We start from the raw sequence: 20,784 nt of genomic DNA on the forward strand, positions 1-20,784 counted from the left end.
TAGTTTAATTTAATATTTATGCACAAAGCAATGGTAGACTTTTATGTTGTTGAAGAATCTGACACACATAAGGCATCTAAAGAAGTAAAAAACAACAAAATAGGCCTACTGTGTTTTTTGGTAAACATTCAACTGTTTGATGGATAACTGAACTATAAAAGGAAGCAACAGAGATGACCTAAGGAATTCAAGTACAAAAACGGTTTTGATAAAATAAACATGTCTTGTTATTGGCCAAATGATTCCAATGTACAGTTGCATCCTCACATGATCTACACCTATAGGTTATTGTATGTTTAAGAAACACTAGACCTTTGGCTGTGGTCTGGAATCTGGAACACATGGACAAGAACAGAACAGATCAGAGTTTGGAATCATTTACATCTCACCACCATCATACTGTAGACAATGTTCTTGTTCACATGAAGATACTGAAACATGGTATATACAGAATCCTGAGGCCCCACGGCAAGTTTTCCTCAAAGTAACCCAGAAATGTCTCTCTTTCGCCGAGTCTGTCTGAGTTTGCTGATACCAGAGAACGAAGAGCTGGGACAGTGGCGGCAGTAGATTCTCAGACGAATATCAGACACAGTTCAGATGTGCTGTACATCCAAATGCAGTGTTCCATCAAACAACATTGTGAAATCACTGGGTTCCCCATTGCTATGCTTCAGCTGCATCATTCCTCAGTGCCCTTGAGCAGCAGTTTCTTTGAGAATTCACACCTTTCTATACAGGGATGTTCACACGTATAACTGTAAGGTAAGCTGAATGTCTGGGTCCTTGGATTGATCTGAAACAAACAAAAGAGAGTGCACTCAGATATTGTGATACAGTGTATTACAGTGCAGATATAATTGTATTGAATATTAGATGGTTTATGGTAAGATGGTATACATTAACAGCTCTATGGAAGATGGAACATGTCAAAGCTGACCTTTGCAGTTGGCCCCTCTAAAGTTAGAGATATTCTTTGCTTGCAGGTTGTTGGGTGTTCTAAAAAAGAAAAGAGACAGTTTTCTCATATTCTTGAGTCAATACCTTGTGCCTTTGTCTGTCAATATAAAACTCTATATTGGTCTGTTGGTGCAAATCTCCCATGACTGTACCTATCCCTCCTCCAATATAACTCTGATTCAAATTGTAATGAGAGGTTATCTTACCCGGGTGGTTTTGATCTTGTTCCCAGCGTAACACATCCAGCCTGAGTTGTCAGGCAGCGTCTTGCACTCTTCATCCTCCAGGCAGGGCTCCATCTCGCACCACCACTTACCAATCACTATGGATGCTGCAGGCAACAAAACCATAAGGTGACCTGAGTATGTCTTACCCAGTGGAAACGGAGGCAATATGAGAGAGCAGTATATGACTTGAAGATGGATTGATGGCTAGCACTGAAGCAACCTTAGGTGTATTTACAGTGGCTTGCGAAAGTATTCACCCCCTTTGGCATTTTTCCTATTTTATTGCCTAAAAAATATTTTTTGGGGGGGTTGTATCAATTGATTTACACAACATGCCTACCACTTTGAAGATGCAAAATATTTTTGATTGTAAACACACAAAAAAGACAAAAAAAAGGACAACTTGAGCATGCATAACTATTCACCCCTGCAAAGTCAATACTTTGTAGAGCCACCTTTTGCAGCAATGTCACGCCCTGACCACAGAGAGACTTTTTTATTCTCTATTTTGGTTAGGTCGAGGTGTGACTAGGGTGGGTAATCTAGGTTGTTTTATTTCTATGTTGGCCTGGTATGGTTCCCAATCAGAGGCAGCTGTTTATCATTGTCTCAGATTGGGGATCATATTTAGGCAGCCTTTTCCCCACTGTGTTTTGTGGGATCTTGTTTTTGTGTTGTTGCCTTTGAGCACTTCATTTGACATGACGTTTCGTTGTTTCTTTATTTGGTCTTGTTCAAAGTTTCACATCAATAAACATGTGGAACCCAGATCACGCTGCGCTTTGGTCCGAGTATGCTTCCAACGACGATCATGACAAGCAATTACAGCTGCAAGTCTCTTGTGGTATGTATCTATAAGCTTGGCACATCTAGCCACTGGGATTTTTGCCCATTCTTCAAGGCAAAACTTTTCCAGCTCCTTCAAGTTGGATGTGTCCCGCTGGTGTACAGCAATCTTTAAGTCATACCACAGATTCTCAATTGGATTGAGATCTGGGCTTTGACTGGGCCATTCCAAGACATTTAAATGTTTCCCCTTAAACCACTCAAGTGTTGCTTTAGCAGTATGCTTAGGGTCATTGTCCTGCTGGAAGGTGAACCTCCGTCCCAGTCTCAAATCTCTGGAAGACTGAAACAGGTTTCCCTCAAGAAGTTCCCTGTATTTAGCGCCATCCATCATTCCTTCAATTCTGACCAGTTTCCCAGTCCCTGCCGATGAAAAACATCCCCACAGCATGATGCTGCCACCACCATGCTGGTTGGTGTTCTCAGGTTGATGAGAGGTGTTGGGTTTGCGCCAGACATTACGTTTTTCTTGATGGCCAAAAAGCTCAATTTTAGTCTCATCTGCCCAGAGTACCTTTTTCCATATGTTCGGGGAGTCTCCCACATGCCTTTTGGCAAACAACAAATGTTTTTGCTTATTCTTTTCTTTAAGCATGGGCTTTTTTTCTGTCCACTCTTCTGTAAAGCGCAGCTCTGTGGAGTGTACGGCTTAAAGTGGTCCTATGGACAGATACTACAATCTCCGCTGTGGAGCTTTTTAGCTCCTTCAGGGTTATCTTTGGTCTCTGTTGCCTCTCTGATTAATGCTCTTCTTGCCTGGTCTGTGAGTTTTGGTGGGTGGCCCTCTCGTGGCCGGTTTGTTGTGGTGCCATATTCTTTCAATTTTTTAATAATGGATTTATTTTCTTATAACCCAAACCTGATCTGTATTTCTCCACACTTTGTCCCGGACCTGTTTGGCGAGCTCCTCGGTCTTCATGGTGCCTCTTGTTTGGTGGTGCCCCTTGCTTAGTTATGTTGCAGACTCTGGGGCCTTTCAGAACAGGTGTATATTACTGAGATTATGTGTCAGATCATGTGACACTTAAATAAAGTCCACCTGTGTGCAATCTAACTAATTATGTGACTTTAGAAGGTAATTGGCTGCACCAGATCTTATTTAGGGGCTTCATAGCAAAGGGGGTGAATACATATACACAAACCACTTTTCCATTTCACTTTTTTCTTTTCATTTCACTTCACCAATTTGGACTATTTTGTGTATGTCCATCACATGAAATCCAAATAAAAATCCATTTAAATTACAGGTTGTAATGCAACAAAATAGGAAAAACGCCAAGGGGGATGAATACTTTTGCAAGGCACTGTAAAGCATTTCTTACATGCATTTCAAATCAAAGAGAAAGCCAGACGTCTAGACATGTTAATTGAAAGAGGGGGCATAGCTGTAACTAATGCAGGACATATTCTTGCTCTGGAAAGAGAAAATTGCCTTAAATACAGGGTAAATGTCCAACACATCTTGGACGTCTGACAGAGAAAAATACCCTGTCAGTCCTGACAGACAAAAGAGACCTCAAATTCCCTCACTCTGTCTGTGTACTCTGCTCAGTAATTGTGGAAACATTTCCTAATGGTTAGAATCTAAAGAAGCATACAAGCAGGTGAGAAGTGATGCTTGCTGTCAGGGCCGGCCCCAGGCATAAGCGACATAAGTGACCCCCAAAAAATGTAAAACAGTGGTCAAAACATTAAGGACACCTTCCTAATATTGACTTGCCCCCCTTGCACTCGGAACAGACTCAATATGTTGGGGCAAAGCCTTCCGCAGGAATGCTGGCCCATGTTGACTCCAAATGCTTCCCACAGTTGTGTCAAATTGGCTAGATGTCCCTTAGGTGGTGGACCATTCTTGATACACATGGGAAACTGTTGAGTGTGAAGAACCTGGGAAGAAACCTTAGATTTGTGTCGGGACTATATCTGAAATAGTATCCAAATAACGTTTTTAATGAAAATATGTCAATCATTATTTGAATATGTTGGTAACCTGTATAAAAGTGATAATTCCCTTGAAGCTGGTGTTTGGAGGATATATTGGCATTGTTTGCCAGCCTGACATGAAACAACACCCCTGCCAATATATCCTCCAAAACCGGCTTCTATAGTAATTACAGCCGAATACCGACTGGGTACTATTTTGTTAGTCACTTTCACTCAGAGATCATTAACATGGTATAAGTCATTGCAAAATGTGCAGAATTGCAGGAGATTAGCTTTAAAACTGCAAAAATGTAGCTTCACTACATGGCAAAATGAGTATACAATTTTAGCATTTTCTCTCTGCCCCACAGCATAGAGACAGTATAGGCAGTAATATACAATACAGTATATAGGCAGTAATATAGGCTACTACTGTCTTCTATTGGATCTTTACTAGAGATGCTAAAATTGTGTCTCATCTGTCAAAAAAACAATACATACAATTCATAAAGCAACAGTACATTTCCACAGTACAAAATTAGGTAGTTGAGTATGACCACAACTTCAGTAAAAGTTTTGTCTGAGTGTTCTTGGCTGTCCTAGTCTAAGTGGTTTTCCACTTGGACCTGTTCCTTACGGTGAAGAGGTTCACCGTGGTTTTTTGCCAGGAGTCTGATCGAACAAAGTTTATAGTGCATCTATTAAACAACAACTCCTTAGGCTGCTCTGTCTTAGACCTGGCACGAATCAATACAGGATGCATAATACACAAAGAACCATTGCAACTTCTCTAGGGAATGTACTGTATGCCATTGATGAATGTGTGTGTTCTATATACATTCTATACATTCTCTCAGGTTAATACTTCTGCAGTGAGCTAATCAAAAGAAAGGGATGGTGCATCTCCGTCTCTACTGGCCACCTGCTGTGAGAAATGCCATCCCAGATCTATTGGGAAAGGCTGAAGCATTATATACAATCCAAGTTTTATATTGTACTACTTTAATGCAACCCTGATAAAAAATTATTCAAGAACTGGTTCTATAAGAAGCATCTGTGTGTGCGAGTCCAATCAGTGATAGGGCACACACTTCCCTTGCACCTGCAATACCAATGGGGTTTGGGATGCTAGTCTTACTCTACTCACCATCAACACAGGAGGGTCTGTTCCTGGTGGTCCCTGCCACCTTCCCTGGTAGGCAGGAACACTTGACCGTCTGGGACCGCTCCTCAATCTTGTTCTTATTACAACATCTGTGAGCCGCAATCACTTCACACGTTCCTCCTTCTAGGAAAAGATAAACAAAAGCAAACAAGTAAAAACTGTTCAAAATAACTTCTTAGGTTAGTCAATGGCAAAGTTAGCACAATCAACAATGATTTATGTAGCTACTGTATGTTGGTAGGTCCGTTGTTGGCCTGTTAAATTCCTGTGTATGTTCTAGGCTTTATCTCAATATCAACATACTGTAGATGGTATCTCTTTATGCAAGATATCACAAGTGTATTACATGTGAGTAATGTCTGTCGTACGTTTTGCGCATTGATTGAGTGAGGCCCCAGAGGTCCCTAGCTTGTGTGAGAGACTAGATAAAGACATCATCAGGATGAGAAGGCCTCCAGGGGCCCTCCCTTCGTCTTAGTCTGAATAATGTCCCTTCATGTAATTATCAGGAGGTTGGTTCACTTTGCCTACAGGACACCGTCCCCCGCCATCCCCCTCATCAGGCTGCAGGCTGGCTGTCTTATTCTGCCTACAGAACTTCTCCCTATCAGGATGCCCCCCCCCTACAACTAACACTAACAACACAACAAGTATGACCAATCCAATAATTAGGCCTGTCTGTCGACCAAAGACAAGGAAAGTTTATATGTGAATCAGGAGGCAAATATGAAATGTTCCCCATTTGGTGGAGTTTTTAGAGAGAAACGTATATGCCATTACGTTTTCAAAATGTGTTACGACTAGAGAATGTAATTGCAGAGCAGCAATGGATATCACCAGCTGATGAAAGTAATACCATGGAACAGATAACCCATGAGACTGGGTTGAATAATAATGCTATCACCTTACCCTGTGCAATATCCAAAGATTAGTCAAATACAGCCAATGGACTTTTTCCCAACTAGATAGAAATGTAGATTTGTCTTCTAACATATAAGATTTCAAGTGAGACCCATATTCAGAGTCAAAACCCAGATAGACATTTAAAAGAGTTTAAATTCAGGTTGGAGAGGAGGCGGTGTCAGCTTCATGCTATAATTCAGCGATCATGTTAAAGCCTGGAGAGATGATCTAACACGACCTCTCCTGAACTCTGGATGACCTCCTGACCCCTGATTGAAAGGAGACCACACAGCCCATTCTCCTCTACCAATGACTGACTCAATCATTCCACCACCACATCTCAATAGTAAGAGGATTTAGTTTAAACATTTTCAATACAACATGGAAAGAATTGTGGAGACTGCCAAATGTTACCATTATGTGTTAGGGTTTAATTAGGATTTTTCATATACTTCACCCACACACGGCCTTTTTGCATAACATTGTGTTTTTCAGAGTGTGCATTGTACATCACCCTGTCAGCTATCTGAAGTGTTGTTTCAGCCTAGTTTGACTGAGAAGTGACTGCAAATAACAGCAATAGAGATTGGAAGCTCCGTTGGAGACAGCCTAGAGGTTTAATTGGCAGAAATAATTGTAATAGAATAATTAAACAATGGTAATTGACTAAGTTTAATTGAATGGGAGGAAACAAATTAAAGACCTTCGTTTTCCAAATCTCTCTGTCTGACCAGATTTCTCAATAATACCGTGTGGTTTCAGTGGGATTTTCGTGACTCAAGGCTGGTGGTTGAGAACAGTCTTTGGCAGGAGTTGAGGAGAGACATAAACTTTATCTCTGAACCTGTATGACAACGGGGCATGTTTGCACAATCATAATCCTGATTTTATTTAGCAGTGGAAGCAGTAGGCCATCAGCTAAAACAACAACAGCCCACAGGGGTTTGTTCTCTTTAATGCATCTTCTTAATTGCATAAGACAAGACCCAGATTAATCCTTTGATCCATTAAAAACCACACTACTCAACAGAATCCACTTTGTTCGTTGCTTACGTTGCTTGTTGAGAGGAGAGCAGCAACGAGAACAGGAGAAGTTTGAGTCTGGATGTACTCTATATTTGGAAATCGTCACCTCTGAAGAATATATTAAAATCAAATAAAAATGCAAATAGGCTTGGTTATTTCCAGCTGGTAGGTGTTTTCGGTGGCTTTAAACAAAAGTAATGTGAAACTGATGAGCGTTCTTTAAGCTCAGTCGGTGTGGCTCAGTTTGTGACTGCCACACTCTTAATGCTCTGAGACTCCATCTCTACGCACACATGCTGCATGCTCAGAGACCACATCTCTGCGTCATGAATATCTCAGGGGGAGATGGAGAATAACATGGCTGGAGATGAATAGTGTCTCATCAGGTGACGGCTGCTGGAGCCATGCCAGGATATAATTGTTTTCTGTATTTCCATTCCCTCTTCCATTATCAATCACTGAGAACAAAGTCAGCTGCCCTAATGACAAATGGCTTCAGAACTTGTGTGTGCGTGTTTGTGTAGTTATGTGTCTCATGGAAGCTGTGATATTGTATAAAGGTTGGGTGGGATGGTGTGCTTTCTGAAAAGCACAAAATATCCCATCTCTCCCTGAAAAGCACATTATGTTAAGCAGGTCATGAGCCAGTTCCTGATCTCTTTCCTTATTGTTTCTCCCACTATTGTGTTGACTGGCAGAGAACAGGAATCCTGCTGAGACAGTCGTTCCAGGGGGTGGAGGGGTAATGCAGGCAGGAACAGGAGGGGCTCTGTTAGTAACGCACTATTTTAGTTGCCATACCATGCCATGTTTCTGCCAGTGCCCTCTTCCTGTCTTGTACAGTAATCTAAACATTGGGTTTGTCAGAACACAGGTGCCACACAACCTGCAACCCGATAGGTCTGGGTCACATCTATTTAGCTAGAGACATTGACCTTTTGAAAGTTTGCTGAGGTTATAAACTATTTTTCATTGCATTTTGAGGAAAGATAAGGTACTGTCCTGATATTTGACAATGTGCTTTCTGTGGCATTCAGGGGAGATGGTTGTAACACTTCAAACCAGAGTAAAAGGGGCTTGGGAGGCCTGGTTCGTGGGGGCTGCAGAGAAAGACATTTGTGTGAGCTCTTAATATTTTAGGAACCCATGATTTGGACAGGTCACAACACCTGGTGTCCACAATAAATCAGTTTCTAAGGAGTAAAAGAGGAGTAAATCAGTTTCTGAGGGTTAACAGAGGAGTAAATCAGTTTCTGAGGAGTAACAGAGGAGTAAATCAGTTTCTAAGTAGTAAAAGAGGAGTAAATCAGTTTCTGAGGGGTAACAGGGGAGTAAATCAGTTTCTGAGGAGTAACAGGAGTAAATCAGTTTGAGGAGTAACAGAGGACTAAATCAGTTTCTGAGGAGTAACAGAGGAGTAAATCAGTTTCTGAGGGGTAACAGGGGAGTAAATCAGTTTCTGTGGAGTAACAGGAGTAAATCAGTTTGAGGAGTAACAGAGGACTAAATCAGTTTCTGAGGAGTAACAGAGGAGTAAATCAGTTTCTTTGGAGTCTGGAAAGTGATGAAAGCCAGTAGAAATGAGGAATTAGACTTATTACCCCTGATACTGTAGTGTCAACCCATGTATGACAATTACACACAACATTGACATTCTACAATTGCGTGGATCTAAGATTCTCTGTGCCTAATGGATGTGAACAGGGGCCATATGGGACCAATAAATGGCTATTCACCAGTGATGAAGCTGCTATTGCTCAGACGCAAATGTTCTCTACATCTCACTAGAAATGTGCCGTAAGCATGCCAAGACTTGCTGTCTACTGTAATAAACACGTGTGAAGTAGTCTCCAGAGGATCTGACCACATGTATTCTATCTCAATGGGTAGTGGGTACACTCTTTCCCTCTCAAGTAATCTGTGCTGTGTGTGTGTGTGTGTGTGTGTGTGTGTGTGTGTGTGTGTGTGTGTGTGTGTGTGTGTGTGTGTGTGTGTGTGTGTGTGTGTGTGTGTGTGTGTGTGTGTGTGTGTGTGTGTGTGTGTGTGTGTGTGTGTGTGTGTGTGTGTGTGTGTGTGTGTGTGTGTGTGTGTGTGTGTGTGTGTGTGCGTGCGCTGTGCTAGTCTAAAACGAAATATGAAACTGCGATTGAATGTACTGTGCTCTCTTTGCTGTGTTTCACACTGCCATCCACTTGGAAAGCCTTAGACGCTCAATTTAGCAGGTAACATGGCTCTTTTCCGAGGTTCTGTGGATGCACACATACTACGTTGTGAATGGTTCTTTCCCATATAAACACCCATCTCCACGAGTTCTGGCAAACCATAGCCCATGTTTGGAATGGAAGTAGCCAGCCTCTCACCATTAAATAGAAGATTCGCTCAAGGTGACCTGTAAATAGGCCGCGCTCACAGTTCATTCTCTGTGTCCATGCCAGCAGGCTACCACAGCCCTGTCACTGGCAGGAAATGAGACAACCAGATTAGAGAATGTCAAATTAATGCAGATGGAAGACAGTGAGAGTCACAAAACACAAGCCGGCATGGTGTCAAATTGAAAGACTAGGTTTTTCCACACAGTAATGTCCTTGCAGGGCCGTTATTATTCTGGTCTCAAATGCTTGGGAAAAAGATGGAGAGAACTGTTGCATGATAAATTGTGTGCCAATCATGACAAATTTGTTTCTGCAAAAAAGAAAAACGGATGATAACATGATATGATGCCAATTATAGGTTTGTATTTTGCAATTCAAAAGACAAAATTACATCTAGATGAATTGTGTGAGTCATGGGAGAGAAAACAAAAACGGAATAGCTGAATGTTATGAACAATGTAAGATCAATGTTTTCTTTTCTCTCTTAGAGCAAATAACATGGCTTTGAAAAGCACTAAGATGTCCTAATAATTCACTGATCAAGAAAGCTAAATCGGGATTTGACAGTCCCTTCTTGAGTGTGTGTGTGTGTGTGTGTGTGTGTGTGTGTGTGTGTGTTTACATTTACCCTCCCAGACAATAAATAATTACTCTCCCCCTCTGAATTGGATTTAGCAAAGTACTTTTTCATAGCATGCACAATTTACACATGGCTGAAGAAAAATATAAATTGCTACTCAGAAAAAGTATGGCCCATGAGAAAATTAATATAAGCCAGGACATTTATGAAATATATGACTGGCAGCCCTGTCACTTAACAGCAGTAGCATCTCCCTCCTCTTAGTAGTTATTTTGCATTTCAATAAAGTATTGTCCATTCTCAGAGGCCCGTTGCACCTGAGCATACCTTTAACCCCCATGTGTTAAAGATGCATGAAAACAGCATGGAACAGAGGAACCAGAGAGGTGGGGAGGAGAGGAACCAGATAGGAAAGGAGGAGAGGAACCAGATAGAAAAGGAGGAGAGGAACCGGAGTGGAAGGGAGGAGAGGAACCAGAGTGGAAGGGAGGAGAGGAACCAGAGTGGAAGGGAGGAGAGGAACCAGAGTGGAAGGGAGGAGAGGAACCAGAGTGGAAGGGAGGAGAGGAACCAGAGTGGAAGGGAGGAGAGAAACCAGAGTGGAAGGGAGGAGAGGAACCAGAGAGAAAGGGAGGAGAGGAACTACATAGAGAAAGGGAGGAGAGGAACCAGAGAGAGGAAGGGAGGAGGGGAACCAGAGAGGAAGGGAGGAGAGGAACCAGAGAGGAAGGGAGGAGAGGAACCAGAGTGGAAGGGAGGAGAGGAACCAGAGTGGAAGGGAGGAGAGGAACCAGAGTGGAAGGGAGGAGAGAAACCAGAGTGGAAGGGAGGAGAGGAACCAGAGAGAAAGGGAGGAGAGGAACCAGAGAGAGGAAGGGAGGAGGGGAACCAGAGAGGAAGGGAGGAGAGGAACCAGAGAGAGGAATGGAGGAGAGGAACCAGAGAGAGGAATGGAGGAGAGGAACCAAAGAGGAAGGGAGGAGGAGAACCAGAGAGGAAGGGAGGAGAGGAACAAGAGAGGAAGGGAGGGGGAACCAGAGAGGAAGGGATGAGAGGAACCAGATAGGAAGGGAGAAGAGGAACCAGAGAGGAAGGGAGGAGAGGCACCAGAGAGAAAGGGAGGAGAGGCACCAGAGAGGAAGGAAGGAGGGGAACTAAAGAGGAAGGGAGGAGAGGAACCAGAGAGAGAAAGGGAGGAGAGGAACCAGAGAGGAAGGGAGGGAAGGAACCAGAGAGGAAGGGAGGAGAGGAACCAGAGAGAGAAAGGGAGGAGAGGAACCAGAGAGAGGAATCCGAAAGGGAACGGTAGGAGAGGAACCGGAGAGAGAAAGGGAGGAATCAGAGAGAGAAAGCGAGGAGAGGAACCAGAGAGAGAAAGGGAGGAGAGGAACCAGAGAGAGAAAGGGAGGAGAGGAACCAGAGAGAGAAAGGGAGGAGAGGGAACCAGAGAGAGAAAGGGAGGAGAGGAACCAGAGAGAGGAAGAGGGAAGGGAGGGGAGGAACCAGAGAGGAAGGGAGGAGAGGAACCAGAGAGAGAAAGGGAGGAGAGGAACCAGAGAGGAAGGGAGGGGAGGAGAGGAACCAGAGAGAGGATTCCGAGAGGGAATGGTAGGAGAGGAACCGGAGAGAGAAAGGGAGGAATCAGAGAGAGAAAGCGAGGAGAGGAACCAGAGAGATAAAGGGAGGAGAGGAACCAGAGAGAGAAAGGGAATGGGTTTTTCTATTTGCATCTGAGCCTCAAAACCTGTCTCCACAGCTGTCACACAGGGACGCAAAGGCTGCTGTAAAACTGGTATTGATCAAGGGCATAAAATCATATTCTCAGTCTTGAGGAGGATCCTTATGTGACAAAATGCCCATGGTGATTTCGTTTTGCTATGGACAATATGTGTTGTTGGGTGTGACAACAAACTACAGCAGAAATCATGCAATGAAACAAAAACGTTCCATTTGGTAAAAATAGGACAAAAAACATGAGTCTCTATTCTTCTTTATTCTTTTTCCAAAAATGTAATGTCAATGCTTTGTCTGCCTATCTATCCATCTTTCCCTAGCTCTCGCTGCCTTCTACATTTCCAGGTATTTAATATCAGTATATAGCCTTCCCAGATGAAACACTTCCAGTCTGCATTAAAAAAAGACATTTAAAAAAAGAGGGAAGATGAAAGGTGGGCACTATTCAAAGAGTTGTCAGTGGAAAGCTGCTGAGCTTGTATCTGTGGCTACAATCTTAGAAAAAAAGGTCCCAAAAGGGTTCTTCGTCTGTTCCCCTTTTTGGTTGCAGGGAAATCCTTTTGAGTTCCATGTAGAACCCCCTATGGAAAGGATTCTACATTGAACACAAACAAGTTCTTCAAAGGGTTCTCCTATAGGCACAGTCGAAGAACCATTTTAGGTTCTTGAGTGTAGGTCCTCTCCTCTCAGGGTTGAACGGACGGACGCTGCAGTAGTCTGGTACAGGGTACGAGTGTGTCTGGCTGCCCTGTAAATGCGCTCTTCTGCAACATTTGCTCTGTGTAAATAATGTACAGCACAATAGAATGCTTAAATGACCTGTCATACAATAAGACATGTACTCTCCTGGGTTGGGTAGTAATGATTTACCTAAGTTTTGCAGCGTGACAGGGCTGGTAGTGGGAGTTGAAGGAAATGGTTAATTACTAATCCAATATGCGGATGTTCGGCAGAGATGTTTTAGGTAATAATCACTTTCAATTATCTTTATTGTGCATTGTGAATAGACTAGATGTGTGGGTGTTGGTGGCGTATGCAGCCTATTGTATGAAAGTACAATAATTGCACTCTTTATGCTTGCTATTAGTATACCACTTGGTTACTGTGAGGGGACAGTACACCAGTCATCATCTCTATAAACATTGTGTAGGTGTTTTCTTATCACATGTCCCATGTGAGAACAACACACACTACTCATTCTCTGCCCCAATTGATGTTCTCCAGCCTAACTCCATCACTCATCCAATGATAGGGTTCTCATTATTGCAACAGAGCAGTCATTTCTATCATACCACACCACTCTACCTCGGTGTCGTGTCTTTACTATCATTAACTGAAGGCTGGTAGTTTTTATCAAAGATTCTCTGTAATTAGTTACTATGCGATCAACTGATTAATCACGTAGCTAATTAACTAGGAAGTCGGGGCACCAAGGAAAAATATTCAGATTACAAAGTTATCATTTCCTAAAATAACTTTTCAGATATTAATATCTGATCAATTAGTCTTCGAATTAATGAATTATTTACTTTACCTCACGTTAGTCTCATTCCAAACGGTTATCTGCACAAACCCAGTCTTCACTATGAGTCATCCATACATCAATTGTCTTCATTTATTTATTACTAACTAAGTAATTTACAGAAATGCATAAACAAACAAACAAACAAGGTAAATGTGGTGATAGGCGGATGTGCTCTAGTGGGCTAAACCGGCATGGCGGCTTGTTAGACAAAAGGGAAGTGGGGGTCAACTAAGAAGTCACTACAGAGTTAATAATTATAACAATTGAAATGCTAATCCTACACATGAACGCTCACTCATTCGGGAACAATTGCAATCAATATATATATATTTACGCTCAGTGTGTCGTCTTGATCGCTGGTGAAAAGTTAGTGTCTTTTGTAGAATTGTCCGTCTCTCTCCCTCTCTCTCTCTCTCTCGGCTGTGGTTAGAGGGGATTGTTCAGAGTGACATTCGTTATAGGATGAATGTTTCGGAGGTTGTCGTTCTTCGCGTTCAATGATACCGAATTCCTAGCTGCAGACTAGTAATTCATATCAAAGACTTGTTCTCATTCTGTCGGTATCGATAGTCTAAGAGTTTAACCACGTGGTATGGTTAAAAGATTCAGCAATGGTCTACAACCTTTGTACTCCCGTGATTGAGAGAAACATGGTCTGGTGATAATTTCTCCAAATTGGGTTTTATTCAGAATGGCAGAAAAGGGCTGTCCCAGGATGTCTGACCCTAACTGGGCTCAAGGCGGTCCTCTGATTTAGTTCAAATCCAATTCTCCTTTTGACTTTTCCTTCATTAAACAGTCCAAAATCACATTGTAAAATTGTGTAAACAGTATCATACTCACTCATTCATCTTATACAACAATTAGATGTAAACCTTATATCTGGGGCTATTATATAAACAGCGTTATGGTAATGTGGCCACACCGTCTCCCATGACCTTCCCAAGTTGTGACAAACGGGCCAGTTCGTAGCTGGATTCTTCACCGATCTTTTACACTTTCTCTGGAACATGAAATTTGTTCGTACCTCATGTTCTGTGAGGTGGAAGGAGGCAGGGAGAGGGGGATGGGGTTGCTATACCCAAAGAGGCCAACGTCATGACATCGGCATGCTGCATGCTTATCACCAACACTGAACCTGCTGTAATTGGATCTGTGGTTTAAATATGCAAAGTGATTTGTGGCAAACCAAGGAGGTATTAGAGGCATAAGAAGCAAGAAATCTGCAATAGAGCCTGATACTCACAATATTAAATACCTTGCTTATTTATAATACCAACTCTCCCCCTTGGACCCAATTAGGAATTCAAGATGCTATTTTACTAGCTAATGAGGTTTAAGTCATGATAATGAATTGAAAATCCCTGTCGGGCATTTGAAATAAGTAAGAATGAAGGGTAACAACTCAGTAAGGGATCATCCTGCAGAAATACTGTAGGTGTACTGGACATATAGTTTCCCTTATTGACAAGTCATTCATTTTTATGTAAGCATTAGTGTTATTGGGTGCCCAAGTGGCCCAGCGCCATCCGGGTTTGGCCGGGGTAGGCCTTCATTGTAAATTATAATCTGTCCTTAACTGACTTGCCTGGTTAAATAAATAAAAATATATATTTCTAGGGTTAGGGTTGAAGTGGGATGTGGACATGATGCTCGGGTTAGGGTTGAACCAGGATGTGGACATGAAGCTAGGGTTAGGGTTGAACCAGGATGTGGACATGAAGCTAGGGTTAGGGTTGAACCAGGATGTGGACATGAAGCTATGGTTAGGGTACAACATATCCTTCACTCCAAATCAAACCTCTAAACCTACAACCTGATTTTGGACAAAATGACTTTGAAGGATTCCTACTACCAAAGATTCTTATTTCCAAGGTCTATACAGCAAATGCTCCGGCAAACGAACAACCACTAAAAGAAGCACAAGAACCCTGAAAATACCATCCAACCTGGAACTGAGTGAGTAATGTTAGTCTGAAGCTAGTTTTAAAGCCAAGAAGAAAAATACATTACAATGATATATATTACTTTATAAGGACAGAATGCTAAGTTAAGGACAGCACAGATCTGGCTGCAACTTCGATTAGCACTGAGGTGTGAAGTGAGAGATGTCAAAGCCCTTGAGCCCAACAATGGCAGGAGAGTTTCACAGCCTCTCCCACCCAAATGGAGAGGTCTTTGAAGCCCCCCCCCCATTGGTGCAGAGGTCGTTACAATACAGTACCCCCTGGATTCATCTCTATTTTGAACTGATATGCAGCAATGACACTTCAATTGTAAATTACCCCAATAAGAAACAATATTGTGGCTTTGATCACATCAGAAGATATACTCCTCACAATCTCCAAAATACAACAGCCACAGGACAACTTTGTTTGGATGTCGTAAAGGACCATTTGTCAAAACTGAAGAGATATAGCCAACTAATGACCTCCTTTTCCATGTGGGAAAAAATGGTGGACAGAGACTTGATAGCTACGTTAGCTAGCTAGCTGGGATAAAAAAGCTTCTCCCAAGTGGCACCTACTCCCGTTGCCTGCTGCACTGCTGCTTGGATTCCACCTGGCGATCTGTTCACCGTCTACCCTGGCCTGTCTCCCCCTGTCTGTTACAGGTACCCCCACCCCTCTCCGCTCTTTTGGGGTGAGTGACTCTGAACTTACAATGGCTAGCCCCAAGTTGTTTAAACTTCTACATGATCGGTGGATCCCCCATGGGACGGTTGAGCTAACGTAGGCTAATGTGATTAGCATGAGGTTGTAAGTAACAAAAACATTTTTCAAGACATAGACATATCTGATATTGGCAGAAAGCTGAAATTCTTGTTATTCAAACTGCACTGTCCACTTTCCAGTAGCTATTACAGTAAAATAATACCATGCTATTGTTTGAGGAGAGTGCACAGTTATGAACTTGGCATAATACATTAGGGCCTTTCTCTTGCATTTCAAAGATGATGGTACAATTTTTTTTAAACGCATGTGTTTTATTATCCTACATTAATTTAACATTTCCACAAACTTCAAAGTGTTTCCTTTCAAATAGTATCAAGAATATGCATATCCTTACTTCAGGTCCTGAGCTACAGGCAGTTAGATTTGGGTATGACATATGACATTTAGGTGAAAATTGAAAAAAAAGGGACGGATCCAATACTACCCATCCCGGATCCGGGAGCGTAATCGTCGACTGACACTAATTAGCATAACGCAACGGACATAAATATTACTAGAAAAAATTCCTATTCATGAAAATCACAAGTGAAATATATTGAAACACAGCTTAGCCTTTTGTTAATCACCCTGTCATCTCAGATTTTCAAAATATGCTATACAGCCAAAGCAAGACAAGCATTTGTGTAAGTTTATCGATAGCCTAGCATAGCATTATGTCCAGCTAGCAGCAGGTAACTTGGTCACGAAAATCAGAAAAGCAATCAAATTAAATCGTTTACCTTTGATGAGCTTCGGATGTTTTCACTCACGAGACTCCCAGTTAGATAGCAAATGTTCCTTTTTTCCAAAAAATATTATTTTTGTAGGTGAAATAGCTCTGTTTGTTCTTCGCGTTTGTTCTTCACGTTTGGCAGAGAAATCGACCGGAAATTGCGGTCACGAAAACGCCGAATATTTTTCAAAATTAGCTCCATAATATGGACAGAAACATGGCAAACGTTGTTTATAATCAATCCTCAATGTGTTTTTCAAATATCTATTCGATAATGTATCCAACGGGACAATTGGTTTTTCAGTAGGAGCGAAAGGAAAAATGGCTACCTCTGTATTTTACGCGAGAATCACTCTGAGAGCCATCAGGTGACCACTTACACAATGTAGCCGCTTACGGGTATTCTTTAACATAAAGGCGTAAAACTACGTCACAATGCTTTAGACACCTTGGGGAATACGTGGAAAAAGTAATCTGGTTGATAGCCCATTCACTCCTCAATAGGGACGCATCGAAACGCAGAGCATTCAAAACATGAGTCACTTCCAGATTGGATTTTTCTCAGGCTTTCGCCTGCAATATCAGTTCTGTTATACTCACAGACAATATTTTTTACAGTTTTGGAAATTTTAGAGTGTTTTCTATCCTAAGCTGTCAATTGTATGCATATTCTAGCATCTTGTCCTGACCAAATATCCTGTTTACTTTGGGAACGTTATTTTTCCAAAAATGAAAATACTGCCCCCTTGTTACAAGATTAAAAGGGTTTTTTAAACACTCTACAACAAAGCTTTCTTCGAGTCCAACAAGCCTTCTCTGCCCGTAACCTTGTTCGGAACACCTCCAAAACAAAGGTCATGTGGTTTGGAAAGAAGAATGACCCCCTCCCAACCGGTGTTATTACTACCTCTGAGGGTTTAGAGCTTGAGGTAGTCACCTCATACAAGTACTTGGGAGTATGGCTAGATGGTACACTATCCTTCTCTCAGCACATATCAAAGCTGCAGGCTTTGGGTTAAATCTAAAGGTTAAATCTAGACTTGGTTTGTTCTCGCTCCTCTTTCACCTCAGCTGCCAAACTAACCCTGATTCAGATGACCATCCAACCCTTGCTAGATTACGGAGATGTAATTTATAGATCGGCATGTAAGGGTGCTCTCGAGCGGCTAGATGTTCTTTACCATTCAGCCATCAGATTTGCCACCAATGTTCCTTATAGGACACATCACTGCACTCTATAATCCTCTGAAAAACTGGTCATCTCTGTATACCCGTCGCAAGACCCACTGGTTGACGCTTATTTATAAAACCCTCTTAGGCCTCACTCCCCCTGATCTGAAATACCTATTGCAGCCCTCATACTCCACATACAACACCCGTTCTGCCAGTCACATTCTGTTAAAGGTACCCAAAGCACACACATTCATGGGTTGCTCCTTTTTTCAGTATGCTGCAGCTAGCGACTGGAGGGAGCTGCAAAAAACACCCACACTGGACAGTTTTATCTCCATCTCTTCATTCAAAGACTCAATCATGGACGCTCTTACTTACAGTTGTGGCTGCTTTGTGTGATGTATTGTTGTCTCTACCTTCTTGCCCTTTGTGCTGTTTTCTGTGCCCAATAATGTTTGTACCATGTTTTGTGCTGCTACCATGTTGTGCTGCTGCCATGTTGTGTTGCTAACATGTTGTTGTCATGTTGTATTGCTACCATGCTGTGTTGTCACGTGTTGCTGCCATGCTATGTTGTTGTTTTAGGTCACTCTTTATGTAGTGTTGTGGTGTCTCTCTTGTCGTGATGTGTTTTGTCCTATATTTTTTTCATTTTTAATCCCAGTCCCCGTCCCCGCAGGAGGCCTTTTTTGTAGGGTGCCATTGTAAATAAGAATTTGTTCTTAATTGACTTGCCTAGTTAAATAAAAGTAAAAATAGAAAAAGGGTAAGGGTTAGAGTTATGTCTAGGGTTAGTGTTTAACCGTGGTCTGGACATGAAGCTAGGGTTAGGATTAAGGTAAGGGTTAGGGTTAGGGTTAGGGTTGAACCGTCATGTGGACATGAAGCGAGGGTTAGGGTTATGGCAATGGTTGGGGTTGAGCCGGGGTCTGGACATGAAGCTAGGTTAGGGTTGGGGATTAGGGTTAAATAGCTTAACATCTTTTTTTGCAAGGGCTAGGCAGGATAAGGACAAGGGCAAGAAAATACACAGCAGATTATGTAAAAATACATAAGAAAATCCCAAATTCTGTATTTGTTTTATATCCCAAACAGAATCTGATTGGGGGGGGTCTTTTTTGAGGAAGGCCTAAGGGTCCTGACTTCTCACTGAGATAAACACCAGACAAACAACACTAAAATTGGAATACTGATTAGCACTACCCCCAGGTGGTGAGGGTAGGCAACAACACATCTGCCACACTCAACCTCAACACAGGGGCTCCTCAGGGGTGCGTGCTTAGTCTCCTCCTATACTCTCTATTCACCCAAGACTGCGTCGCCGCGCAGGACTTCAACACCGTCATTAAGTTTGCAGATGACACAGCGGTGGTAGGCCTGATCACTGATGATGATGAGACAGCCTACAGGGAGGAGGTCAGAGACCTGGCAGTGTGGTGCCAAGACAACAACCTCTCCCTCAACATCAGTAAGACCAAGGAGCTGATCGTGGACAACAGGAAATGGAGGGCCAAACACGCCCCCATCCACAACGACGGGGCTGTAGTGGAGCAGGTCGACAGCTTCAAAATTCCTGTGTCCACATCACTCTGGAACTATCATGGTTCACACACATAAACACAGTCATGAAGAGGGCACAACAACGCCTCTTCCCCCTCAGGAGGCTGAAAATATTTGGCATGGGCCCTCAGATCCTCAAAACATTCTACAGCTGCACCATTGAGAGCATGTTGACTGGCTGCACCACCACTTGGTATGGCAACTGTATGGCAACTGCTTGGCAACTGCAAGGCGCTACAGAGGGTAGTGTATACGGCCCAATACATCACTGGGGCCGAGCTCTATGCCAGGTGGTCAGAGGAAGGCCCTAAAAATTGTCAAAGACTCCAGCCATCCAAGTCAGAGACTGTTCTCTCTGCTACCGCATGGCAAGTGGTACCTATGCCCCAAGTCTGGAACCAATAGGACCCTGAACAGCTTTTACCCCAAGCTGAAAGGCTATTAAATAGTTAGTTAAATAGTTAACCAATAGCTACTCGGAATATCTGTTTTGCCCCTTTTTTGACTCACATACGCTGCTGTTACTGTTTATTATCTGTCCCATTGCCTAGTCACTTTATTACTACCTATATGTACATATCCACCTCAATTACCTCGTACACCTGCACATCGAGTCTGTGCTGATACCCAGTGTGTATAGACAATTTATCGTTACTCATTGTGTATTTATTCCTTGTGCTATAATGTTTATATTTATTATTTGTGTTATTATTTTTAAATGTTCTACTATTTCTAATTGTTCTTTCGTTTTTTGGGGGGGGGGAAGGGCCCATAAGTAAGTCTACACCTGTTGTTTATGAAGCATGTAACAAACATAATTTGATTTGATTTAGAGCTGATGCTGGTATAATGATAAATTAATGTTACTCAGAAACTCGCATCAACTGGTCAGGTGGTGTGAAAGGTATCACTGTTAATATGCCACTTTAGTAGCAGTTTATCAGATATTCAAATGAACATGGTGTACGTGCAAATCATTCATACAGCATATCCTCCCTTACAAAAAAAAGTTTGCAGTTTTACATATAAAAATTGCATTTTCACATATGAAACTATAGTTCACATGTTAACATTAACACCACCTTTTCACATGTGAGGAGAATAACATGTTTTCACCTCATATTTGAATTGCAGTTTCACATGTGACATTTTTGGCTTCATATGTTAAAAACTTTCCCGTGAAATTCGGATGTGCAGTTTCACATGTAAAAATGTTCACGTGAAAATCTAACTCACACGTGGAATTGCATTTTCAAATCAGAAAAACATTCACATGTGAAAATCACATTTCACGTGTAAGAATATTCCAAATGTGAAAATCCCACTTTCATATGTGGAATTGT

At 42.2% G+C, this 20,784-nt stretch overlaps 1 protein-coding gene across 1 annotated transcript in view; it reads right to left on the bottom strand.

Moving 5' to 3' along the window:
• LOC112216609 (chemokine-like protein TAFA-1) overlaps nt 1-20,784 on the bottom strand; it is a 44,118-nt gene continuing 23,334 nt past the window's right edge. Inside the window, exons 3-6 of the mRNA XM_024376593.2 lie at nt 5,104-5,244; nt 1,167-1,291; nt 941-999; nt 1-796 (exon numbers count right to left, since the gene is read on the bottom strand). Of these exons, the coding sequence (XP_024232361.1) occupies nt 964-999; nt 1,167-1,291; nt 5,104-5,244 (302 nt within the window). The 3' untranslated portion in view covers nt 1-796; nt 941-963. The remainder of the gene's footprint in view (nt 797-940; nt 1,000-1,166; nt 1,292-5,103; nt 5,245-20,784) is intronic.

Source organism: Oncorhynchus tshawytscha, linkage group LG16, assembly GCF_018296145.1.
Source record: "Oncorhynchus tshawytscha isolate Ot180627B linkage group LG16, Otsh_v2.0, whole genome shotgun sequence".
NCBI lineage: Eukaryota > Metazoa > Chordata > Actinopteri > Salmoniformes > Salmonidae > Oncorhynchus > Oncorhynchus tshawytscha.